Genomic DNA, 25,187 nt, shown 5'->3' with positions numbered 1-25,187 from the left:
GCTACTACAAGCCAACGTGTCGGACATGGAGTGGACTACGCTTCGCGAAGATCATACTCTCGATGGGGTTTCAGGTTGCTTTTCAGGGTCGAGTTATTGACCACAGAAAAGCTGGTTAGACGTTGCTCGTACGCCCGGACGCGGGATGTTGTGGCTGCGCAGCTCGCCTCGTCATTGTCCGATCTCTTCGCGCGGGGCCAGCCGAGTCTATTTCATTTTAGATAGTTATACGTCAACACGGCCACCCTTCATTCAAAAAAAGGAATGCCTCTCAATGCGGCCATTGAGCTCCACCGGCTCTCTTACTATTGCGATACCGCATATACACTATTGTGCATTAACCCCCTCAACACAGGCTCGTAAATCGCAACTCGCCTCTGCAGCAGGACTGAGTTAGGGGAAAGAGGAGGGCTACTAGTTCCACGAGACCACTATATCGCGTAGTATTGACATATAAGTGTTACCTACGACGCTCTGAGTCGGATCAAAAACATCGCGTCAGGCATCGCCGAGACGGAGGTCCCAATTCCACCCTACGAGATCACAAACCCGATCCTGAAGTCATCCCTGTAGTTGTCCAGAGGCCTTTGCGCCGCTAATTCCTGAATTGTGACCTCTTGAACGGCGTTTCGACCAATGGGGATGTTGTCCAACAAGCGGCCATTGTTGCCGAATGCGCGAGTCTCAGTTTTCAAGCTCAGCACTGCGTCTTCATTGGAAGCACCCTTCAAATCAGACTCAGCCAAGGCTGTGTAATCTCTGACAGACGACTGCATATCCTAGGCAACTGAGGTAATCACATTAGAAATGCCTCCTCCCAGTTAAAACCCTGCATGCCATCTATCTGGTTGAGAAATTCATCGAGAGTCCCGTCGTCAGAAAATAGTGGCATCGATATCGGTATCGGCAAGGTAGTGTGGCCTGGCTCCGACGAAGACACAGCATGGCTGCCAGCTATGACCGGGGCCTTCATACCGCTCGAGGACAATTCGCTTAAATTTTGCAAATTCCTTTGGACTGCACTCTCTGCCGATGAACTCGAGGAGCCTGGAGTATTCAAATCAGGCTTTCGCAGCAGGTCAGTTAATTTGTCAATGCCTCGCACAATGCCACTACCAGACGTGTTCAATGATATTTCTTTGGCTTTCAAGGTCTGGCAGATCTCGACCAGCTCGGCCTTTCGAGCTTGAGCTCGGAACACATCGGTCTCGAGCATGCTGTCCATTGACAAAAGAAGCAGTGCGCCAAAGGTGTGTTGGCCGACGCTGTACGAGTGTATGCAGCGGCAAAATTCTGCGAGGTCAATACTGCTGCGAAGCTTCAGGATCTTCTCCGCGTACTGGATGCATACAGTCCGAGATGCAGAAAAGTCGGGTTCTGGTAGCTTCATCGAGAGGAATGGTCGATGCAGTCGGACGATTCGAGAATAAATGCCAAATAACAAGAGATACTTCTGTGGTATCAAGTAGGGGTGATTGATCGAGAGCGCATTGGCTTTGTCCATGCTTTCTTCATCCATGCGGAAGAACCAGGGCAGGCCTTGTTCGAAGTGCCTCAGTCGATCGCTGAAGGCACGGATAAAACTGCAGAGACGGGACTTCTCGGTCACAGCGACGTTTTGTAGAGAGTCCACGAGCTGGCGACAGAGCTCGGCAAATTTGACCCGTTGAATCAAGAAAGATGTGGAAGTTGGTTGATCTTCGGGAAATCCCAATGGGAGGGAAGTATTTGACCCAAGACCTCTATCGTCGAGGTTGGCAGGATAGTTGACTCGGGCATGTGCTGGGTTCACAGAGTATATGCCCTCTTGGAGACCAGGAACACTGGCTACAAGCCTTAAGTAGTGAGAACGTAAGCACGAAGTCATTCTCCCTAGTTGGCACGATACTCACCAATCTGAAGCTGCAAGATGCCACCAAAGTCGTCGTTTCAATTCCATTTCTATGCCATTGCCGTCTTGAGCACCGTACCCGGCATCTAACTTGTATATTCCCATCTGTATTGCTTTCTGGAGTGCAATGCTCTTGAGAGCCTGGAATTCTGCCGACTGACCGCCAGAGTTCCATGCAAGGAGAAGCATGATCGACACGGACTGAAGAGACAATAGTGACGTAGAAAACATGGCTCTTTTGTCAAATATCAGGTCGCTTGCGGTCATCTTCCATACAACGGCCCACCTGGCGCTGTCGATGAGGCCCTTTGGCGTGTGGTGGATGTGTGCATGACATACATGGAACGAACTGGATGCGAAGATACAAAACAAGAAGGTAAGAACGTCCGTCGAGACTTCGAGAGAGTTGGCGAGTCGCGCGTAGCTTTCTTCAACCAGAGCGCGAGCAGAAGGGACGTGAAGCTCCCGATGCAAACAATCGACGATCTGGATATAGTGATCGAAAAGCAATCGTGCCGTGTGAATGGTTGGGAGTTGACAAATCAAATCGCTGACATCGGAGCTGGACTTCAAATGAGGGTTTGGAGCTCTCTCCAACCGGTCTCTCCTAGCTACCGGATCTGGCAGTGAGACGTCGAAATGATCATGCGAGTCGATTGTTATCCGGCCTAGTGCTATTGCCTGGCTAGGTGTTGAGCTTGCCGCGGTGGATTCAAGATCTTCCCATTGTTTGGCGTTGTTGGTTTCGTTTGCTATGCACTCATTGCCAGGCCCCATCTGGCTGGGATATGTGGTCCTTACAGATGAGACTGTTACAGCCTGAGCAGATTCCTCTAACCTCCTCAGACGCCCGTAGATATCTGCGATATGCCTTCATATTCGTAGTTAGTCCCTGTTGATATTTATGCCCGATAGCACATGCGTCATACAGACTTTTCTAACGAGGAGATCCTCATAGGGCTGGCATGCGTTTCATCGTCATACTGAGAGACTTCTGTGTTTTTCGGAGCTTGGGCTATGGTCAGACTTCTTTGAAAAATTCCTTTCTGGATGCGGGAGAAGCGTCGAACAGAAGTCGGCGGAGCTAACGGTGAAATGAGAACCCAGCAGGCCCATTTCTTCGACCTCTGAAACGGCAGAGAAATATGCACTTACCCACAATGTACTGGCAAGACAGTTGTCTTGAAGCGCAGCTGGAGCATGGCCGATTTTTATCGCACCTGATCTTCTTCGTCCGGCAGAATTCGCATGATGCCGGTTGTTGCCAGGCACTTCTCTTGGGCGTGTGGCTGTCGACATGCGATCGCTTCATGGTTGAGAGAAAATGGACGGAGGGATCTTCTCTCACTGCTCGGGTCTAAGTTCGAAGTGTTCGCAAATTGCTTGGTTGAGTCACGAAGACACGATCTCCCACATTCCTGGGCTCCAGCTCGGACCCCCGAAAAGGCCGAGGCGAAACGGGGCAGAAATCCCTTTCGCAACGATCCAGCAAACCAATGAACACGGTCTGGCACCAGAGCCACAGCACCCCATGAGATTGACCCGCGGACGTCCGATTATAATGCCGACGACATTAACTTGAACGAGAACAAGCTTCACAGTGAATTTTTGCAAAGTGGAATAAAGTTACAGGAAGACGTTGGCTTCGTGACTCACTAGGTAAGTCGGAAGAGACTTATATAAGACGGAAACAGTACATAACACCATGGAACTCTCGATCGTCGGCTTCTGTTCGGTTCTATGCATGAATGCCCTGGTCAAATTTCCATCTAACCCATCGAATGTTCGTACCTGGTGGCCGCCAACATGGAGAAAAGAGATCCCGCAGACACCTCGTCTGAGAACGCAGCGCAAGCAGAAACTGTTGGTGGACGTTCGGCCCCCGAACCGCAAGACTTTCCAGATGGAGGCACCCAGGCCTGCTTGACTGTCTTGGGTGCATTCTGCGGACTGTTTGTTAGTTTTGGCTGGACAAATTGTAAGAACAGGACCTATCTCTTCCCGAAGTGAGTTAACGCTCTGGTTATTAGGTGTGGGAGTATTCCAGTCTTACTATGAAACTCATCAGCTCAAAGACCTATCTCCGAGCACGATATCCTGGATACCTTCCATATCCATGTTCGTTATCTTCATCCTGGTTCGTGTACCATTCCCACACGTTCCCCCGGAATATCCAATAGGTTATGGCTGACTCCTGTCTACGTAGGGGCCGTTTGTTGGAAGGGCATTTGACCACTGGGGTCCACGACACCTTCTCCTGGCGGGCTCTTTTCTGCACGTTTTCGGGCTGATGATGGCATCCCAGGCGTCAAAGTATTATCAATTTATTCTGGCTCAAGCCATATGCAGCCCAATTGGCCAAGCCATGGTTCTTTATCCGTCCTTCGCCTGTGTGGCAACATGGTTTCGAAAGAAGAGGGCTTCAGCAATGGGCATTGTGGCAGCTGGATCGAGTTTGGGAGGTTTGGTACTTCCAATCCTCGTCAATCGCTCTATTGGCAATGTTGGTTTCGGATGGGCCATGCGAATCTGCGCATTTGTCATGCTTGGAATGCTGATTGTGACCAATCTTACCGTCAAATCGCGGCTGCCTCCGCGGCCGCGAAGTGTTGGATTAGTGGCTTTCGTTCGACCGTTTGCAGATCCGGCGTTTCTTCTGACAGCGCTGGCAGGATTCTTCTACTCGATGGGAATGTTTATTCCCATCACGTTCATGGTGACATACGGAACACATGTGGGTATGCCCCCTAGTCTCGCGGGATATCTGGTCCCTATTTTCAATGGAGCAAGGTAAGTTGATAGCTTTTCTCCTGCGACGAAGCCTCACCGGACCTTGCTAATAACCCTCTTCCCAAAAAAGTGGTATAGGCCGCATTCTTCCAGGTTTCATCGCAGACAGAGTAGGGAACTTCAATGTTTCGACTTCGGCCGCCTGTCTCTCCGGAATTCTCACCTTTGCGGTATGGCTTCCAGGCCATTCACACGCGACAGCCATTGTGTATGCTGCGTTGTTTGGAATGAGTTCTGGCTCTTACACTTCCCTCACTCCTGCTCTTCTGGCCCAGATCTCCCCGATTAGCGACATTGGTCTACGATCCGGAACAGTCTACGCATGTACGTCTGTTGCCGCGTTGACGGGAAGTCCTGTTGGAGGCGCCCTGATCCAGGCAGCCGGAGGGAGTTATTGGAAGCTGCAAATCTTTACGGGAATTATGCTTGCTACAGGTTCGGCCTTTTATTTCTCGACCAAGATGTACTTGGCCAATGGGAGGTTCTGGAAGAAGGTCTAAGTGCCATTCCGATTTAGAGGATATAAGGAGAACGGAAGGATAGCCATTCCTTCTCTCTCTCTCCTTAGATTTATCCTCCTTATTACTAGGTTGGCTAGCTAGTTGTAGAACTCTTTCCAAACCCTCACAGTAACGACATTAACGTTAGTATAGTACTAGAGAGAATTTTATAGACCTATAGGATAGGATACGGACTTAGCTCTAACTTATACTCTAGAAGGGGGAAGGAGTAGCTTAAGGCGGATCTAGAGGGGAACTATAGCTATCGAGCCTAAGGGGGAGAGAAGGACCACTATAGGACCCTAAAAATAGTCCTATATCGCCTAACGCTAATTTTAGATTCTAGTATAGGCGCGGGCGTATACGATAGAACTATAGGAGGAACGGGACCGTTGCGCCGAGGGTGAGTTAAGAAGGAGTGAAAAGTAGGAGGAAGGTAAGAGAAAGGTAAGAGGAAGGTGAGAGGAGGATGACGGGTGAGGTGAGTGTTTATAAAAGCGGCGCGGTCGGGGTGAACCGTCTGCGAGGCTGAGAGATATTGAGACCTACAGCTCACTTGCGCGAGAACAGCTCCTCGGCGGGAGGAGAGAGGCCGTCTTGGAGAGGCACATGTTCAAACTTCCCAGTGCCGATCGATAGATCTGGCTCTGACTTGATATTTTCATGATCCCCCGCGACTACAATCAATTCTCTCGTAAGGACCTCGAACTTCTCCCCCTATAATATTGCCCTGAATCTCTATAAGGAAGATTTTGTTCTAGCGCATGCTCTGACTCAGGTTGAGCCATACCAGATACCCCTGGGTATTCCCTCTATGGAAGTTTTGCGACAACATTCATATCCTGCCCAACACCGCCCAGTCACAAATGGACCGGGAATTTCCTCCTGATTTTACCGCCATACCTATTGATCAGATTAGTGAAGGCCACCAAGATATGCCACGGGCATGGTACCTGAAGAATGCCATTGGAATGGGAATCATGGCCAGGGCCACGAAGCCCAACAGGGTATTCCCCCATCCCAAGCCCAAACTCTGATAAAGGGGAGGCGCCGCAAGCGGTAAAAATGCCGCAAAAAGTGAACGCATGACAGTCGGAGCAGCAATCGCGGAGGCCGCATGAAGGGGGAAGGCGTCCACCATGTAGGTCTGGAATGGCAGGAAGATGCCCAGCATACCAATACCGAACGGTAACGTGCCAGCAACAGCCGAGAGCCTGGTCAGAGAGCGTGAATGAGCCATTGAACGTGCATGATTGCCCCTCTTCAATGCTGGAGAACACTTACCAGTGAGCATGTTTATCTGTCGTCCAGCCATACCATATCAGCGACAGCGGCAGCATGATCCCGCAATATGTTGTCGTGGCCAACCGCATTTCAGCTGAACGTAGTTAGTGTGAGAGCGGAGAGTGTGGAGGAACGATGTTCGTACGCTCGAATACTCCATTGTTCTGTTTCATGAGCTTGACGACTTGTGCGTCGTTGTATCTGATCAAAGCAAACAAAGCAATCTAATGAGGTGTCAGAGAGACGTCTCGAGAGAGGCTCAAGCAGGTGATGCCCACAAATGTCCCAATACCGACTGCATAAATGGTCAGCTCTCGGATAGTGACTAGGCATGGACAACAAGTGGCAAACTCACGTCCAAGGTACGAGAGGCCCGTGAGCTGGAGAGACCAGCCATAGGAATCCTGAAAAACAGTTGGAAGGGTCGTAAACATGAGATCTACGCCAAGGTCAGTCCAGGAGCGAACAGTGTCTAGCCGCAGTCGGAGATCTGAATACTCACACAGCAAACCATAGGCTGTGGCAACATAAATGCTTATAAATAAGACGATGGGAGATTTGGCCAGCAGCTAAGGTCAAAATCAGCCAGCATTCAGGTCGGCTTCTCGTCTAGACTTAACTTCAGCGGCCTGACCAAGCTGACTTTCAACAGCTCATGAGCGGACATCCGGTGTTGAACTGCTGACACCAGCTCAGATCTGCCCAGCGTCTTCCTCATCTTTCGGACTTTTCGCTCCAGAAGAACGACTGAGTTTGATTCTTTCATGAAGAGGGTAATTACCGCGGTGGTAGATCCAGCACAGAGCACCAGGATCCAGTATGCCTGTGTCGGTGTCAACAAACATTTTTCCCAGTCTTCAGCAAGGAGGTAGGACGCTGTACCCATCTCCAACTGAGATATTCCGTGATGAACCCTCCGCATATTGGCCCCACTGCGACTTGCATCAGTAACTCGTTACAACCGTCTAAGGATGGCTTCCTACCGATGGGACCGAGAGATTGACTTCCGACAATGATCGCCGAGCCAAAAGCCCGTCTTTCCAGAGGATAGAGATCTCCCACAACGGCCGGCGAGATGGTGATGATGGCGGACCCGCCCACCCCGGCCAGAAATCGCATGACGATGAGGCTCGACATGTCAGGAGCGAAGCTGCATCCCAGGAGCCAGGCCGTGAACATCCAAGAAGAGACCATGACCACGGGGTATCGACCGTAGATTTCAGAGAGGGGTGCCAGGAACAGCGGGCCTATGGCGTATCCGAGGACGTAGATGGTGATCATGAGAGACCCGAGCACCCGAGACGGCTCATGTAAGTCCTTCATCGTGCTTTCTATGCCAGGGGCGCACAGTGAGGATGCCATGGGACTGCAGGTTCACACGAGCCATCAGTATTTTGACATTGCCCGGCTCCGGTCCCTCGTTGGGTCTCTAGAAATACACACACCTGATCGTCGCCATGGTGGCCATCTGAAACATCAGAAGGTCCCTTTTCTTCCGTTTCCAATTCCTGAATGCTCGAGGTCAACAAACGAACCCAACAGCCATCAGAGGCATAAGCTCGCTCACTTTGGGTTAGCAGGATCGTCTACCGCATCCCAGCCAACGATCCCCCGCTCCAAATCCATCAACGGGACCGAGCTGTGGGTTAGAGGCGGCCCTGCCACAGGGACCTCGACCGCCTTCTCCTGCAATTCGACCGTGCCATCTTGGGCCACCACGCCGAGAGCTTTTTGATCGGGGCATTCGGTCTGGGAGACTTCTGGATCACCTTCTGCCTTGGTCATCGTGTGTGGTGTAAGAAGACAAGAAACCTACAGACGGGGGTTCCGTGTCTCTTGAGGGGACAAGTCGTTCTCGACTCGTGTCCCGAGTCACGCAATTTGTCCATTCTGCCTTAGGCTGGTTGTAGGCGATCTAAAAGAGTGCAGAGTCAGTCTATTCCCCCCCATCGACAGCCCTCGGTACCTGCTCACCGCCGTGATTGGTAGAGATCTTGGAATCTCCAAATTAAGCCTCGGCTGTGGTGCCGATTCTCCGGATGGGGGAGCTATACATGCCACAGATCTCAAACAGGGGGTCAACCACATGTTTATTATTAATTGTGCACGACGATGCCACAACGCTTACTTTGTGCCGTAAAGCGCGAAGTGTTAGCGAAGGTAAGACAGGAGGAAATATGGGGGATGGAGAAAGACTCGTGAAATCGCTATCGCAAGTGGAGACAATCATGTCTGACTCAACCAATGCTATACCTCAGCGTCTTCCAGCTTCAGATCTTCCCACAGCTGCTGAAGGGGCTCCAGCAATGCCTCAGAGGAGAAGAATTCCCGCAATATGTCCTTCACAGCTGTCCAGGCACGCAACTCAGGATACTTCTGCATCAGTTGGCGGGACAGAGAAGTCCCCGAGATGGACCGTGTCCTGTTCGCAACAATCCAAGAGGTGATAAGCACCAGCCACATCCAGGCGAAGCACTTGGTTTCGTGTGGAGATTTCGCAGAGAACAAGGCAAGCTCCCCAGTTAAAAGAGACCGCGGGATGCCAAAAACCAAATGGCATGCTTCCAGAAGAGATCTCTTCGGACTGAAAGTGATGCTACAATAGAGTAACAGGGCGAAGCTCAAATACTTCTCAAAGTTCGGTCCAGGTATGCAAAGTGACGGACACGCTTCGTCAAAGTCGTTATGCCGTCTCGAACTTGTCCTGCTCCCTGAAAAGACACCGCTGAGCAGAGATTGGTCGATTTCGCCCAGTCTCTGATGGTGCGAAATCCTCCCGAGGAGAATGATCATTTCCATTGAGAGCCTACCATTGCTGGCAAGTTTCTGGAAGCCTGGTGGGATCTTGTCAACGATCTTTCGCATCTCGGCCGTAAAGGGTGGCTTTGGATAGAACATGAGACGGGTAGCCTTGTGCTCTGCGAACATAGGATCTCCATGCAACTGGCTCCACCAGGTTTCGAACCTTGGACAATAGTAAGCAATTCGCCTGTATTCATGATATTATGCTGGTGCTTAGGCGACGTACTGTCTCACGCTTGACTTGACCCACAAATCTTGGTTCAGTTTGTCAAGACCGCCCCTTGACCGCACCATATCCCTAATCGCTCTTCGATGCATCCGGAACGCGTCCATATCTCGGAATACCATCTTCGAATGTTAGAGATGGTGTGAAGAACCAGGATTGAGACATACAGCCAGATGGGCCAGGAACAAGACCGTCATGATGGTTGCATCATCATTGCAGAAATCGTGTCTTGCGATTCTTCTCCGTAACTTTGAGATGGCGATTTGAACGAATCGCAGAACTTCTTCAGAAGGTCCGTTCTGTGAGCAAGAGGACAAGAAGGTGCCTCTTATGACCTGCATAGCAGCCACCCCCGCGTGAAGGGCATCCTCATCTTGCATTTGTCTGTGGTAGTTCTGTTCGGGTCAGTGAGTATGTGTCACGATGTTCCGTGTTTATCCATAACAACCACGTTAGTAAATGAGGCAGCATAGACTGGGTCCTTGGAAACATCGGGCTCTCCAGCAGCTGAGGCATTGCGTTCCATTGTGGTGCTTTTGAGGCAATGAATCATGCTACAGTAGCTACAAATTCGAAGACAGAGCAAAGCAGAAGATGGCTCACATTTCCGAGTATGTTTACGACGTCGAAGACATGAAAGATAGGTGTGTAGTTGGCATCCACCGCCTCGAGATCTGCGCGAAAGCAAGCACCAATGAGTACGGCAAGGACGCATCGTGAGTGGATGAACCTACAGAACTCATTCGCCGTAGCAAATCCTTGAGATTGCCGGTGCAGGATCCCCGGCAGAGAGTCTATCGGTTTGAGTGGTGATGTGGCCCAGGAGACACGGAACTTTTCGTCTTGGTTGGTTTTCAGAGAGGAATCCCTTCTCGCCATCACTGTGCGATTGAGCTGTGTTCCGGCGACATTACTCGGCCGCTTCTCAGCAGGTGCTTGACACTCGGTCATACCTATAGCATCACAATCAGTCATGAGGCTACAGAACAACATCAGACCAGATAAGTCAAAACATAGACTTACGATTGATGGAATTGAGCGAGGAGGTCACTCCGTCCGATTCCAGTTGAGCCTTCTCTGTTCTCTCCCTTTGGATCTCTCGGGTAGAACCATGTTTGAAGCCGACTCCGATGCGCTGCTCTATCCAGTATGCTCTTGTGGACACATATGACTTGACCTGTCTGCGGTGATGTCTGTCTTGGAACTGTGAAGGATGGGTATAGCAGACAAACACTCGTCGGTAGGGCATCTTGTAAGTCTACCGACCACTTTCTTCAAACGTCCTTTGGTGACTGATTTGATGCCATAAGCGAAGAGGCTCCGGAGCCCATTTGTACAAGTGAGTGACGGGGATGAGCAGACATCATGATGACCTCAATTATTAGTCAGGAATCGAGACACGCGTGGAGCTGGGGTTTCCTGCGTTCGGTGGTGGCTGCAGAGAGCAACGGTCTCATCTCTAGGTGCAGGACGGGATCTTTTGAAAGATGCATGTCTTGTTAGGACCAATACAATTCGCAATTGTGCCATCCGGATCAAGCGAAGATGTAGAGTATCCTGGTCCACGGCACTTGTTCCGTGCTCCCAGGTGGTAATGTATGTAACTTTCGCTTGCGTGCATGTGATTTGTTTGCGGGAGACATCTCTGGTGAATCTGGCGAAGACAGTCCAAGTGACGATACCGTAGCCACTCACGAGACGGTCTTGAGCAACCACATTCGAACAAGGTATGGAGTTCCACGAAAGGTCATGGCGGGCAGCTTCAGGGATCTTGAAGCTCTGCCCGCTGCGGAGCAACCTCTTGTGCTAGTCCTCATCAGGCAGTAAATTTTTCAGCAATCGAGAGGCCTCGCTTAGCTAGCAGCCTCGTCAGGTAATGTCACAGCCACATGCCACTTTAACGCTCCCACTAGGGACAGACCTAGCCCAGGCGATGGTCAGCGCAGACATCTCCTGGCTCGGACACCATGTCCCTGTTGAGTAAATGATCGGTGGAATCTGCGATTGAACGCCACCCGAATGCATGGCCGTTGTTGTTGGTAACCCCCAATTCGGGCAGACTCTATTGATCCCGCGCTCGCATGGCGTGAGCTAGCATACGCTTGCCACCTTGGTCTCGCCAAGAGACACGGAGGTGGTTATCAAAGCCAAAAGAACAGGACAAGTCTTGCTGGTTCGTGGATTGTGAGTCGAGACGACCCTGGGTCCAAGAACCCGTTTCAGCCGAATGACTCGCCGCAGCCGGGAGTGGGATGCTCTATATGTCGCTCATCACGGTCATCACGATCCCAAGTGTAGGAGTACGGAAACAAGCACCATAAAAGATTGCGAGAACGACAGCTTCGAAGCATGGACCTTCGTTGCTCGCCGCCGATATGCGCCCGAGTGAGGCGACACAAGGCGACCACTCATTTTATGGATAACATCAATCTCCTCAATGAGAGCGAGTTGCTAGGTTTTGACCAAACATGCGCTGCCGAGGTTTCTGATTGGAACGAAGTAGGTTGACTCTTTTGAGCTCTGGCGTATGATGTAGACTGACTCTTCTGTCTTCTCAGAAGACGGCCACAGGGTCTCCCCTTTCCTCCGACACGCCTTCCTTGATCGCCTTGTCACCAACAAATTCCATTCCTCAGAATAAAAGTCTCCCAATATCAATAGCACCGCAAAGTCGGACAACTAGTGATATGCATCTTGTTGTAGTGGACCAGTATGGCAGGGAATGCGAAGTGGTTCAGACTCGGGGCGAGGTACGTGTGATCAAAGTGACGATGCCGAGGTGTACCGGCTGACAAAGTCACTTAGCGGCGACGCGCACAAAATAGAAAAGCCCAGCGAGCATACCGCGCGCGCAAGGAAGCTCAGCTGAAGGCTGCATCGTCGACCTTGGCTGCGAATAACTCACAGCTACGGACATTGACTCATCATAACCACGAGCTTCTCGACACGATCCAGCGACTCAAAGCCATAATTCTTCAGCTAGAGGCAGAGAATCAGCTCCTGAAACAGGCGCAAAGTCCAAACATAAATGAATTGAATGAGCGGAATGGGTGGATGCTCGAGAGTCCGAGTTTCATGTCGCCCCTTCCCGCAGAACTGTATTGGCAACAACAAGAGAGCTCGGGTACCCCATAACCATTGGAGACTTTGTAGGATGTTGATAACATGCGCAGTTATTAGAAGCGCGCAAGGGGCTGATTGCGTTGGCTTCAGCGAGGGCCGGAAATAGAATGCGTGGTAAAGATATGCCACCTCGGAACGAGAGCGAGGGTGCTGACACCGAACCTGGCCAGAAGAGTTCCTGTAGTGTCTGTACAATTGAGTTCCAACTACAATAATGAGCCCAACTAGTGACTTAATTCAATCAGGGATGCACGGAGTTCCATGGCGGTTACTCGTATGCCATACCAACCAGAGGCCACTGAGGTGTGGACTCATACTTTTTCGTTCTCGAAATGGGCTGTTGAATGGTCGTCTTGCGAAGCTCTCTTCACATGATGCCGCAGCCTTGGACAGTACTGGAGGCTGCTCACATGATGTAAATTGTGTGTCCTTGTAAACCGCTGAATCCAGCGCCAGGGAGTTCGGATAAGCCCGTTGTTCATTCATAGGGCAGTCCACTGTCCACCGGGCGAGCACCAGGCCATTCAGAAGCTAGATTGCGCCTCAGGTGATATCAATGTAGCCTGTATGGCGACGTTGCCTTCGCTTGCCTCAAGAGAGACCTGTCTGTCGTGGTCATAACAGCGCATGTAAAATTTGCGAACCGCTTCTGTGGCAAACTTCGCGAGCAGTCTCGCTGCTTTAGCGTACTCATCTTCCAGTCGCAGTGCAAATAGAATCGGACACGTCGGTCCTAGGCAAATCCAGTAAAAGGTCTGTGCTTACAAAAGCGGTTTTCAGGTAGTTAACGGTTGCTCTACCCGTTCAGTGGCGAGGAAAATCTGCAGGAGCCAGCCTCAGCACCAAGAATGGTTGTGGGGTTTATGCTCCGCAAAAGTCCCGAGACTGCCACGCTTAAGGATAGTGCCGGTTCCTCATTCGGAAGTCCAAGGGAGACCTGATTGGCACGGCGTGGAAGCGGGTCGCCAAGTGCGCCTCTCGCCAGGTGGAATGCAAAGGACAGTAATAAGAGGTAATGGTGAAGGCTGGCTGACTTTGCCGAGTGTGAGCGCTTACTAACACTCGTTCTGGAGCAAGCAGCAGACAACTGGTATCTTGCATGGTAACGGCGAATAGTGTGATGTGAATCACCGAGTTGGTTGGTTACGGAGAACCGTGGATGCATGCTTAGGTATTGGTCGGTTATGACTGTTTCGGTTTCCATAGGGTGTGGACTGAACAGGGGCAATCGTGTGTGGAAAGCGGCTTGGGCAACCTGTAAGATCTTCGATATTACCTGCAAGCCCTTGTCGCTGTCTCAAAACGGCTATTTGTGGCTTGCATAAATTACCTAAGGCTGTAGGGAGTACCAGTTTGACGATCGTCGCTTTGAACGCTTGTATTCGTACGAGTAGTCACCTTGTTTGTAAGCCTGCGGCGTTTTGGCCAGCCTGGGCCGCATTTCAGACCACTCTTCCGACCTGCGCTGTCTCTCACCACCCGATGTAGAGCCAACAGGGAGAAGACATGATTCGTGTCGGCGCTGGCGGGTTCGCTAGCCGCGGCAGACCCTTTGAAGGATATGCCTTGTTGGTTTGTTCGCTCGTATACGTATTTTCCAAGGTAGTTGTTCAGCAGCCCTATGCACAGACAACGTGACGGTTCTGGCCCTTGCGATGACAATCCTCGACACACTCCTGGATATCTCGTGTACAGGGGTCTCGGTTCTTTCGGACCACGGTCGCGACAAGGGCCCTTTGTTCTATTTCGCAGAGGTGGCTGACGCGTCGCCATCGAGCACGATCGACCAGATCTGAACCTTGATTAGGCAGGTACTTGTGGGGGCAGATTTCTCCTCAAACGAGGGATTCGGACCCTTTAGGTTTGTGGATGAAAGTACCTAGCCACCTAGCGAAGGGCGAGTAAAGGCCCGGCCAAGCGGGAGTCGAGCCACGTGGCGCCGGCATCATGATGTAAGCCTCTTAACAGATTGACTTGTAACTTCTCAATCGTGGCTGAGGAACTTGTCGGTGTCTGTTCCTGGTGTGCAGTATTTCTGATTCTTGCGCGCGGAGACGAGTTTCTGTAGGAATGTTGGCCCAAAAGCAAAGGGGAAAACAGACTTCGAGCAGATCGGAGGCCGCCCGTGTCATCCAGGCCGCATGTCGTCATGAGTGGTTTGCATCTTTGTGCCCTTTCTTGTTCAACGTCCAACTACTTTCAACCCCTGCAGAAGTGAGCATTCCGGCTCTTCACAACCGCTATGCCCAAGTCGACGCTCGAAAGCCTGGCACCGCCAAGCCGCCCTTTAGAAGCGCCGGCTTTGGATGATTTACAGCTGCGATACTCGTACGAAATTGCACGAGGAGAAATGGGCGTCTTGTCCTTCGAACCATACAAAAGCCTCATCTTGCCCTACTGGGTTTTTCGCACCGTCCCGCTTGCACAGAAATCAGCAGAGATCTTGTGGTCCATCTTCGAATCGTACGTGGAACGCGGAGATCTGGTTGGCGCCGACATGACTCGCAAATTCATCCAGATGGGGATGACGCGCGCCCGTCGATATGCCAACCATAAAGGAGGCCGCAAATATGGTGCCGGTGGGAAGCAGTTGGCAAAATGGACTGAAGAAGATGTGGATGGGAAGAGGAGAGAGAAAGAAGAGGCTAGCGAGATCTTCAAGGGTTATTGGAGACGGTGTATCGGTTCGGAGGAGTACATTCGATTGAAGAACGAGTGGTCGAGTGCCAAACAACAGTATTCAAAGGTCCATCATGACTAGGGAGTCGAGACACGCGTTGTCGTACATCCGTCTCGACCATCTTCTTTTTCATTCTCGGTGTTACGCTGCCGGGTAAGCTTCGTGGGAGTACCATGGATCGCCTCGGCAAAGGCAATCCACTCTTCAATGCCCTTCACAAAGATGTCTTCGTTTGTCGGCACCGCGTCATGACCCCAGACTATAACGTCTTCGAAGGTTGACAATTCCTCGAGTACCTTGACCGGTTCCGGAGGCTCGTCTTCGTCTGCATCATCAACGATCTCAATGTCTTCATCCACCACGGTATAGGTGGGGCCAAGTTGCGTTCTGCAAGGCTGTGGGAGGAATCGGTCCGTTGTTTTTGCGACGACACCTGCAACGTATCAATCTCGAACTTGATGAACATGCTTGGGACATGCTTACCTTGATACCCAAGAGGTACTTTCAAGGGTTTGCCTCGTAAACGGCGACCCCGAAAGTAGGACGTCGCCGTGCCATCTTGCAGACCAATGTTAGCATACTCTCTCGATTTGTAGAAACAGAGACCAGGAAGCACCTCTCTCAACTTGAGGCGACCAATATCTCTTCGTCACCTTGGTTGGGCCCTTATGATGGATGCGGCAAGGGAGGATGTTGGCGACACATTTATCTCCAGAGTTTCCGGGTCGTTGCAGTGCAAGCATTTCCGCTTATGCTCTCAATGATTCAATATACGAAGTCTTACAGGTTGTCGTGGCGTGGGATCGATTTGAAAGGCTTGGGTTCGAAGCTGAGACGCGTCTTGATAGATGCAAGGACGCGTCCAAGAAACCCTTTCAATTAGGCCGGATAAACATCGGATAAACTCTTGTCGCCGGTCATATCGAATAGAAAGGCATAAGGCAGCACAATCTTATTGATAGTTCGAGAATTCACCCATGAATGTGTGGCGTAGCACCATATGCGTGTAGCTCATCAATTATATTATATACATATCTTGAGCCCGTTACTGGACAAGCGCACCACGACCGTGGTGTTGTCTTGCAATGAAGCGGTTTCATGCACCGTGATTGACATGACCCAGCTAGGAGAAAACTGGTGTCACATTCGGTCGTCCAAAGACAGTCTTGAAGAAAGCACATCTCTCAAATCCCGAGCGAAAGGGCCGTGAAGGACGCACAGAATGTGGATGTCAGACAGGGTGATGAAATCCAAAGCCACGGATTATGCCTTGAAGAGTGGTATCAGCAAGGGCGGCTGTACCATACGACTGTTGAGAAGACCGCGTGAGTTATCACCTTTCCTGAAATTGAATCGTTAGCAGTCCCAGGAAGAAGCAAGCAATTCCACGATAAGCCAGGTTTTATTCACTTGTGAAATTGCCGTTTATCTTTCGTTTATTGTGAGGCGACATTTGATATCAAGGTCGGGGCGACATGATCATGACAGCAGCACGGAAGCACCGTAAGTCGGATTAGGACATACCAACGCATTGTTCCATGCACCGAGCAGAAACCGTAATAGCCCGTTTCAATCAGTGGCAGCTCTGGTTAATGCTTTCTCTTCTTCTTTTTCTTATGTTTGCGAGGTTTCTTCTGCTCCTCCGCGTCCTCCTGTCTTTCAGGAGGAGGCTGCGCTGGCCATCGCTTTGAATGTTCTCGTTCGAAAACAGATTTGTCCTTTCGGAACAATAGCATGCAAGCCCGAGCATCTTCTACACTTGAATGTTCCCCCTGTTGTATTTCAAAACCTAACAATTCTGACGCAAGAATTTTCAATCGCGGCGACCCGCCTCCTGCTAGTTTTCGATACGGCGGATGGCGAGCAGTATCTCGGATGTCTCGATGAGGGTGGCTGATCATCAATACTTCTAGATCATGCCGTATGGCGTGTCCGATTAGGACTCTGTCCTTGAGAATCTTCACCACCTCCATTTGAACCTCCTTGAACTGTCTTGCAGATTTCATGTGACTTTGTGATATTCCACTAATATGTGTTCGGTAGTCTGTGACGGTCTCAAGTGGAAGCACGTAGGAATCGTAAACTTGGTCGCCATTGTAATTGACGATGCTGACACGAGCGAGTGCGGATTCTCTGTCCGGGTTCGGTCCAACGCCGACCATCTCGCAATCGAGAGCGACGTACCTGCCGATTTCTACTCTAATAGCTGGTTAGGAGAGCGCATCCAAGGGGAATGCTGAACATACTCGGGAGACAGCCCAGTGTTGACCTTTTGCGACGATGAACGAGCGGGAAGACGTGGACGGGGAAGGTTCTCGCGGCTTTCTAATTCTTGGATTGAGAGTGGCTCGGTGGAACCGTCGCCATCGAGAGCCATAACCGTGTAGGGGCGTGATCTCTTCCTGGGTTTCGGGTTCTCTGCGCGAGAGTGAGTCGCGATGTGCTGGACGACTTCCCTTTTGCGTTTCACGCCATGCTTTGACGATTTTGTGAGGGTGCTGTTAGCCTTGGTACCTAGGGTCGCCTGCAACTTCTTCCAGTTTGCTGACAAGTTGTTGAGGTCCATCGCAGAACATCAGAGCAACTTAGAGGGAACCATTGTTGGCAGGTAGAGCATCCGAAGGGAAAGAAAGAGTAGCTTGCGGAGAACATGTGTGGAAGACGATCCGAGATATTGTGAGTCGGGGGGAACAATATTATTCCGTTGCGGCCTCGCGGGCTCCACCATCACTCACACTCCAGTCACCCACCACCCAATATCACACTTCGAACAGCTTTCACCAGCCAATACTTAGGTATCTGTTCACGCCTATTCCATTGCGCACGATATCTGTGATTTCATAGCTTCTTTGCAACTTGCATTTGACTGGCGACTGGCGTTGACGTGGTGAATGAGCTTTCATTAGCTCGTCATTGTCCTCTGGTATTCCACAGAGGTCGTCATCTTCCTCCGATCGGGAGGGCAATATCCTGCTGAGAGATTTTGGATTCGCCTGCAGCTTGCATTGAGACGTTTAAAATCCCTAGACAAGCGTTGCGCAACGAGATGTCGGGTTCAACAGATATCAGAAAGCTCTCCATCCTTGCAGAAGCCCGGAAAGCGGCAGTTGCTGGAGAGATACCTCAGAAAGCACATTATTCCCCACCATGGGCGGACATGAGCATAATCGGAATAGCTGGATCTTCGGGTTCTGGCAAGACAAGTCTAGCGGTGGAGATCGTGCAGTCCTTGAATCTTCCCTGGGTCATCATCTTGTCTATCGATTCATTCTACAAGTCGTTAACGCCCGAGCAAAACGCGTTGGCACACCAAAATGAGTACGACCTCGACTCGCCGGAGTCGATCGACTTTGATCTCCTTGTGGAGAAACTGATAGATCTCAAGCAAGGGAAGCGAACCGACATACCGGTATACTCTTTTCAGCAACACCAGAGGTTGGACAAGACCGTTTCGATATACTCGCCGCATGTTGTGATTCTCGAAGGGATTCTCGCCTTAAACGATCCACGCGTTCTGGACCTACTGGATATGAAGATCTTCGTTGAAGCAGATCCGGACGTCTGCCTGTCGAGGAGGATCGTGCGTGATGTGAGAGAGCGGGGTCGAACCATTGAAGGTGTCATCAAACAGTGGTTCAAATACGTCAAGCCCGTCTTCCAGAAATACGTCGACCCACAAAGAGAGATTGCCGACCTTATAGTGCCTCGTGGGATGCAGAACAAGATGGCTATTCAGATGATCGTCAACCAGACCAGACAGATCTTGAAGGAGAAGTCCATCAGGCATAACGCAGAGTTAGAGAAGCTAGGCCAGCAGGTCGAAGATTATACCCTCTCCGACAATGTCATGGTCCTCGGCGAAACACCACAAGTTGTCGGCGTGTCAACGATTCTACGAAACCCAATAACTGACCAGGTCGATTTCGTCTTCTACTTCGACAGACTGACCGCACTTCTGATCGAAAAAGCTCTCGATTGCCACAACTATGTCGCGACGGACATTACAACTCCATCAGGCGATAAATATTCTGGTGTCAAATCAGCCGGCAAAGTTTCTGCCGTAGTCATTCTGCGAGGCGGAAGCTGTATGGAGACAGGGCTGAAGCGAACAATTCCAGATTGTCTGACCGGTCGACTGCTAATACAATCCAACATGCGTACCGGTGAACCAGAACTGCACTATCTCAAGCTGTTCCCTGATCTTACTGAGCACGAAACAATCATGCTTCTAGACCCGCAGATGTCGAGCGGCGGAGCAGCCCTGATGGCCGTCAAGGTTTTGGTTGATCACGGGGCTGATGAGGAAAGAATTGTGTTTGTCACCTGCATGGCCGGTCGACGGGGTCTGAAGAGGCTGATGACAGTTTTCCCGAAGATCAAGGTGGTAGTGGCCAGGATTGTCGAGGATAATGAGAAGAGGTGGATGGAAGAGAGGTATTTCGGCTGTTAGCTGGGCTTGTCATTTTAATGAGTCGCAGCTGGAATCTCTGCTGATTTGGCGACTCGAACAAGACCCATGGATTTGGAGACTGTGAAGACGCAAGGACGACACATCCGACGGTACATGGACACGTACCCCGTGGCACCGTCGAAACCTCTGGATTTTATGAGCTTACAAGGTCGGAGACCTGTGGTTCGGGTGGAGCACGAATCGCGACATCCAAATATCCTCACACCCTGGATGAAGAAGACCTTCAAAAGCATATATAATGCCTCCCGGGTTTCTCTCTTCTGATATTTTCTTCAGCACCGACTTATCCTATCAACCATCTCGATCCGGCAGAACTTGACGACTACCACCCAAGACACGCTCAGATGCCGGTTCCAGCAGTCGACATTGTGCTCCATCGACATCCCCACGTTTCGAAGTTCATACTCTTCAAATCAAAGGCTCGCCGATACTTGAGACGTCTTCAATCGCGGAAGGGAGAATAGCTGGCTTCACGATGGTGACATTCTACAAATTAGCTGCGACCTCGGTACTGGCCATCTACCTCACCGCAGCTGCCCCAGTGAAAACGATAGACTTCCTCGGTCCACGGATCAAGTGCCTGGCTCTTGGCTGCACACACCCGGATCAACCACACCCATATGTAGGCAGCATCACGCACATGGTTGGAAGTGATGTGTTTCCTCTTGGTAGTGAGAAAGTGGAGGACTTCGCAGAGAGAGGGGATTCCGAAGTTGTCATCCCGAAAGAGTCGAAGATGCTAGTGAAGAATAGCATTGTCAAGAGACCGCTGGAGGTGCCCGTGGACGAAGAGACAAAGGACCCAGATCATGGCAAGAGGGACCTACAGAAGCAGCTGGAGCCGCATGTTGTGGAAGAGGCGCACGAGGCCTCCACCCTCGCCTCCGACTCGCCTCTTCACCCCACACGCACCTACGACATGCCCGAATCAGCCCAACCTGGCACAACTGCGCGCAATCCACTCCTCAAGGCAGAGAATAAATTGGTTAGTGGTCTCCAACATGCTGTGCAGGAGTGGGGCGGTGACCACGGGAAGAATTAGCTCGCATGCGATGTATGTTCACGAGGCTCAACATACTCAAAGATTTGGCTCGGAAGGGCTTAGAGATTTGACTAGATCTGGTCTTGGAAGAAAATATACAGCTGTATAGATGCCAAAGGATGGTTCCTTGTTTTCGACAAAGGCGCGAGTCGGGAGAGTTGTCATACAATATCGAGGAGGAGAGAGTCTCAGAAAGCAGGTTTGCTCGGGGTGGTTTGGATCGACCACTAGAATGATGGGAGGATGGAGACTTCATATATGTCCCGCTTTCAGATACCCAGCTAGGACGTGTAAGATGAATCGAAGATGAAGAGTCAAACTGGCCTGCGTTGTATGTATATGGACTCGTGTCCATGCACTGAATGTGAGCGGCACAAAGAGGTGTTAAACTCCACCAGACAATCAATACTGCGGAGCATTAAGCTACTAAGTGCAGTATCAAGAACGCGACATCCACTGCGTGCCTGCAGCCCGACCTTTCAATAAGATTTACTTCTCGAACACAATCCACGAGCATTCCCATCTCTCAACTTCGAGGAACGATCAAACGATATTGATTCCCCTATACGATCTAATCTGTCTTTGGACCCACGATCTTAGAGCTCCTCTGCTTTGGAATCGGTGACCCAACATACGATCGGACCTCATTCGCACCTCAACCACACCTCTTCACATTCCGCTTTGCCCATCATGGTGAGTTCTCCCCCTGGAAGAGAAACACCTCGCAGATCCAAGGACTTGATATGAGAGGGAACGTCTTTCATTTCATGAATACATCTACTGACGCACAGCGATCTTTCTGTAGTCTCTCCGTGTCGCACCTCCGGCAACGCACCCAACCAGCACCTCGAACACAAGCGCCTCCAAGCTCTCCGCGACGAGCACCAAGCCCAAAGACGCCCTCGACCGCGGCGCCCCCTCGGCCCCGGGCCTGCACGACACCCTCCGCGCCTCGCTGTACCCTCAATCGACGCCGAGCACGCAGACGGTGACGTCGTCGCACCCACTGGAATCCCGCCTGGCGAACTGGCAAGCCACACAGGAAGCGACGCGGCTGCAGCTCCTGCGCCGGAACTTTGGCATCGCGGAGCCGCTGCGCCGGGGCATGGAACTCAAGATGGTGCGGGAGGCGGACTCGTTCCGGCCCTCCGTGCTGGGCAGGCCGGCGGGCGTGCACGAGGAGATCTTGACGGGGCGGGACGCGGAGATCACCTGGGAGGATGTGTATGCCGGGCAGGACGGGATGAGATTAGCTGTCCAGGGCGGGGACGGACAAGGCACTGGGTGGATGGAGGAGATGGAGCGGAAGGTCGGGATGGGCAAGTGGTGATCGTGGCCGGATGCCGTTGAGGCCAGTCTTGTGAGCCGAGAAGAAAAAGACCAACAGGAAGAATGGAACTCGAAGAAACAGAGTCGGCCTCCGTCTGGCTTTTCGACACTGCCCAAGCTTGCGAACGGGAACAATGCGCTCCATACTCGGCGGGCAGTGTATACCTTTCCATTCTCGTGTGGAAACCAATCGGTAGGTGTACGGAGTACCGGCGCACTGGGACGGGAATACCCCGAAAGAGAGAAAAGACAAGAAAACCAAAGAAGGATTCCTTTTGCACGCATGTGTGCAAAGCAATATACCTCATCAAGCCTGGGGTTCAAGGAGAAAGTGTCTATCTCAATTGAGCCCAACTTAGCATCCCGTCCAGCTACCCTTCTATACCTTCGTCCCTCTAGCAATCCAGGCAACTGTCCATCGATGCACGTATCCATCATTCCAGGCATATGCTCTCGGGAGTTTCTACAGCGTGCACATCTCGGAGTGCACATCCTCAACCCCTCCAGATCGAGTCTGCGGTCACTAGCCAGCTATGGATGTGTATATCACTCGCTCGATATCCTCCACTTGTGCCAGAGGAACGGAAAGCCAGGCTCAAGGACATACAAGACGGGCACATAAGTAGGCTACCACTCTACGCGAGGGCGATTGCGTGCCAGGTTATCCCAGTGCCGTCGTCAAAGTGAGGTAGGCGCTCAGACGGTTGAGAACCCTATCGAATGGCACATACTGTAGCAGTATTAGCGACTTCAAGTTTGAATTCGACTTCGTCTCAGATGAAGGGACGCAAAAAATGTGTATTCCTCGTGCCCGGTGCAATATGTACTCCGTTGCAAATGCTGCAAGAACCAGCCTGCCCGTGTCCTGGCCAGAGCCTCATCCATCGAATCCCGGCTGCTACACATTGGACGCATAGCACCCATCGCCCGGACAGCCTGTTCTTGTCCGTCTATACACGGCAAAGTCTCGACTTGCGTACTGCGATGTAACTCGTCTCTGATGCTTTCAGTTGCTGTGTGTGCAAGAAGCAATTTCATCGTTCGGCCCCATTGTCTCGGCAGCTTCTCCATCTTCCTTCCTGCTTCCTGGATCCACGCGGCGTATTTCCTCGTGAAGGGCCCCTGAAATACTCGTCTGCAAGCGGCTGCAGACCAAAGTGGTGGATGAAATAAGGACCTCCGTCGCGGTCCATGCGCAGTCCCTGCCCAAACTAAACACAAAAACCGGTCTGTTCCACCAACGCCATGCCATGAATTTGGGACAAGAAAAAGATGTCTTCCACAAGAAGTCTGGATGAAGCTAAAGGGCCACCCTTGCTTTTTGGACGAGCGCATAGATCCTTCTGACCACTCGACTAGAAGGGACCAAGATGTCTTTTCGCCGCAAATTGACCATAGTTCAGGCGCGCTCTCTCCATTGACTAGTACTTAGCCAATTCATATTTTATAACATAGCCTCTTCAGATGGGATTTAGGCCACAACATATGTGATGAAGTGAGGCAGAGACATCACATGATGATGCACCGACAGCCAGGGCTTCTGCCCTCACTCTCACGGTGTGCTGAATAGGTGGATTTGCCGCCCTTGGCGTCATCTTCCTCGACGTAGTCTTGCGGCTTGATTGTCATGTGCAGCACATTCGGTGCGTCGACTGAGAACTTGTAATCTGTTGTGTACGCCGCAAGGGGAGCGAAAAATTAGTTCTGAAGTGAACAAGCAACGGCCTCAATCGCAGGCTTCTACATTTCGTCCGTTCACGGGGGCTGTTTGCTCACCTTTCAGGGATGCCTTATCATCCAACAGTTTGCCCATACTTATCAGCCGAATAGAAGTCGGGCTGGACGGCTTGGTCTCCCATTCTTCTCGCCATTCGCGCAAAATCAATTCCTTCAGCTTGTAGACACTTAGGTTGAACGGATCATTCTCCGGAACTTCGACGTTGCGCTTGGCAAAATATTTATTGTCCAGCTTGAAAGGATGTCGTGCCCCCGAAGTGAGGAGCAGGGTCACCGTTAACGTGGGCCCTGCAGCGGTGGCTGCTGGTGCTTCGTCCTTGGCTGGGACCGTGGGCGTCGGCTCGTCTGAGGAAGGGCCAATCGCGGTTGAAAACTGTCTCGATATTTTCTGCTGGGGTTCAGCGACTGCAGCAGAAGGCAAAGGAGGGTCCATCGCCTGAACCATGGCGGTGTTTGTGTCGGTTCTTTGGGGACCCAGCGAGGACTGCAGTGGAGGCTCGGGCGTAGGCGAGGACGTGGTTTCTGGAGGAGATGAGGAGGTCGGTTGAGCGTCGGAGGAGGCAGCAGGGTTCGAAGACGGGTTCGACATCTCGACGGGTGTGGTTGAGGAGAGGTCTTGTTGTTGCGCACGAGATTGCTGTTGCAGCCGAGGACTATCTGGGGCTAGCGGACTAGAGGCCTGGACGGGTGCGCTTGAGTCGCTTGAGTCGTTGGCAGCGCTGTCGTTGGAGGGTGCGGTCGTCACCTCATCTGAGGCGCAAACAGAATCGCAAGACCCAACAGATGTGCCAACAGAGGCGTGAGCAGATGGAATTGGGTGGTGGGAGGAAAGCAGTCAATGCATTCAAGTCAAGCAAGTGACTAGAATGGGAAACCCATGCCAAGTTTCTGGAGCGAAACAGGGTCAAGGATGGCACTGGCGGGAGATCGAATTGATGAGTGATGATGCGAGCTGAGAGAGACTCCGAGTTGAGCCCGTGCGCGCCTGTGCAGCAGAGGGTGTCGCAAGAGTCACTCGAACGGGCGGAAAAAGGAAGAGAGGAGGGCCAGACCAACAACCGCCACGGAGCACGCAGCACAGCACGCACCACGCACCCCTTCTCGGACTGGGACCTGGAACGGACGGCTCCGGAGATTTTCTGAAACTGAGACACAATTGAGCCCGGGTCAATGCACGGTTGAAGCACTCCGACAACAGATCTGGGAAGCGAGAGGGATATTATGTTCGGTGCAGCACCGTTTGCTTGTTTGGTCACGGGTGGTGAAGAAGAACAGAGGCGCAGCGAATGGTGAAGGAAGGATAGAGGGCGGA

General features: G+C 51.5%; 6 protein-coding genes across 6 annotated transcripts; 3 read left to right on the top strand and 3 right to left on the bottom strand.

Annotated features, from left to right (window-relative positions):
• Window positions 1-15,072: 15,072 nt before the first annotated feature.
• On the bottom strand, window positions 15,073-16,128 carry PV07_01052 (uncharacterized protein). The gene is made up of 3 exons (XM_016387549.1): window positions 15,913-16,128; window positions 15,780-15,854; window positions 15,073-15,729 (listed from the first exon to the last, which is right to left on the bottom strand). Exons 1-3 carry the CDS (start codon window positions 16,037-16,039, stop codon window positions 15,374-15,376), a joined length of 558 nt encoding a protein of 185 aa, XP_016254477.1. The 5' UTR covers window positions 16,040-16,128; the 3' UTR covers window positions 15,073-15,373.
• Window positions 16,129-16,423: 295 nt separating this feature from the next.
• PV07_01051 (uncharacterized protein) lies at window positions 16,424-17,931 on the bottom strand. Its single transcript, XM_016387548.1, has 2 exons — window positions 17,543-17,931; window positions 16,424-17,495 (listed from the first exon to the last, which is right to left on the bottom strand). Exons 1-2 carry the CDS (start codon window positions 17,860-17,862, stop codon window positions 16,886-16,888), a joined length of 930 nt encoding a protein of 309 aa, XP_016254476.1. The 5' UTR covers window positions 17,863-17,931; the 3' UTR covers window positions 16,424-16,885.
• A 411-nt stretch (window positions 17,932-18,342) lies between these two features.
• Window positions 18,343-19,746, top strand: PV07_01050 (uridine kinase; the record flags this gene model as incomplete). Its single annotated transcript, XM_016387547.1, has 1 exon — window positions 18,343-19,746. The coding sequence occupies one exon, from the start codon at window positions 18,343-18,345 to the stop codon at window positions 19,744-19,746; it is 1,404 nt and encodes a 467-aa protein (XP_016254475.1).
• A 496-nt stretch (window positions 19,747-20,242) lies between these two features.
• Window positions 20,243-20,809, top strand: PV07_01049 (uncharacterized protein; the record flags this gene model as incomplete). Its single annotated transcript, XM_016387546.1, has 1 exon — window positions 20,243-20,809. One exon carries the CDS (start codon window positions 20,243-20,245, stop codon window positions 20,807-20,809), a length of 567 nt encoding a protein of 188 aa, XP_016254474.1.
• A 497-nt stretch (window positions 20,810-21,306) lies between these two features.
• Window positions 21,307-22,885, top strand: PV07_01048 (uncharacterized protein). The gene is made up of 2 exons (XM_016387545.1): window positions 21,307-21,502; window positions 21,615-22,885. Exons 1-2 carry the CDS (start codon window positions 21,500-21,502, stop codon window positions 22,137-22,139), a joined length of 528 nt encoding a protein of 175 aa, XP_016254473.1. The 5' UTR covers window positions 21,307-21,499; the 3' UTR covers window positions 22,140-22,885.
• A 17-nt stretch (window positions 22,886-22,902) lies between these two features.
• PV07_01047 (uncharacterized protein) lies at window positions 22,903-25,148 on the bottom strand. The gene is made up of 2 exons (XM_016387544.1): window positions 23,915-25,148; window positions 22,903-23,805 (listed from the first exon to the last, which is right to left on the bottom strand). Exons 1-2 carry the CDS (start codon window positions 24,462-24,464, stop codon window positions 23,648-23,650), a joined length of 708 nt encoding a protein of 235 aa, XP_016254472.1. The 5' UTR covers window positions 24,465-25,148; the 3' UTR covers window positions 22,903-23,647.
• Between the last annotated feature and the right edge of the window lie 39 nt (window positions 25,149-25,187).

Source organism: Cladophialophora immunda (genome assembly GCF_000835495.1).
Source record: "Cladophialophora immunda strain CBS 83496 unplaced genomic scaffold supercont1.1, whole genome shotgun sequence".
Lineage (NCBI taxonomy): Eukaryota > Fungi > Ascomycota > Eurotiomycetes > Chaetothyriales > Herpotrichiellaceae > Cladophialophora > Cladophialophora immunda.
This window is presented reverse-complemented; position numbering and strand designations above follow the sequence as displayed.

Excerpts from the sequence above, each read along its gene's own strand:
- PV07_01052 (XM_016387549.1), bottom strand. The coding sequence starts at position 16,039 with ATGCTTGCACTGCAACGACCCGGAAACTCTGGAGATAAATGTGTCGCC. Across the intron at positions 15,855-15,912 it reads GTCGCCTCAAGTTGAGAGAG|ATGGCACGGCGACGTCCTAC; the intron begins GTGCTTCCTGGT and ends TTGGTCTGCAAG. Across the intron at positions 15,730-15,779 it reads AGTACCTCTTGGGTATCAAG|GTGTCGTCGCAAAAACAACG; the intron begins GTAAGCATGTCC and ends GATACGTTGCAG.
- PV07_01047 (XM_016387544.1), bottom strand. The coding sequence starts at position 24,464 with ATGTCGAACCCGTCTTCGAACCCTGCTGCCTCCTCCGACGCTCAACCG. Across the intron at positions 23,806-23,914 it reads TGATAAGGCATCCCTGAAAG|ATTACAAGTTCTCAGTCGAC; the intron begins GTGAGCAAACAG and ends CGTACACAACAG.
- PV07_01051 (XM_016387548.1), bottom strand. The coding sequence starts at position 17,862 with ATGGACCTCAACAACTTGTCAGCAAACTGGAAGAAGTTGCAGGCGACC. Across the intron at positions 17,496-17,542 it reads AACACTGGGCTGTCTCCCGA|AGTAGAAATCGGCAGGTACG; the intron begins GTATGTTCAGCA and ends ACCAGCTATTAG.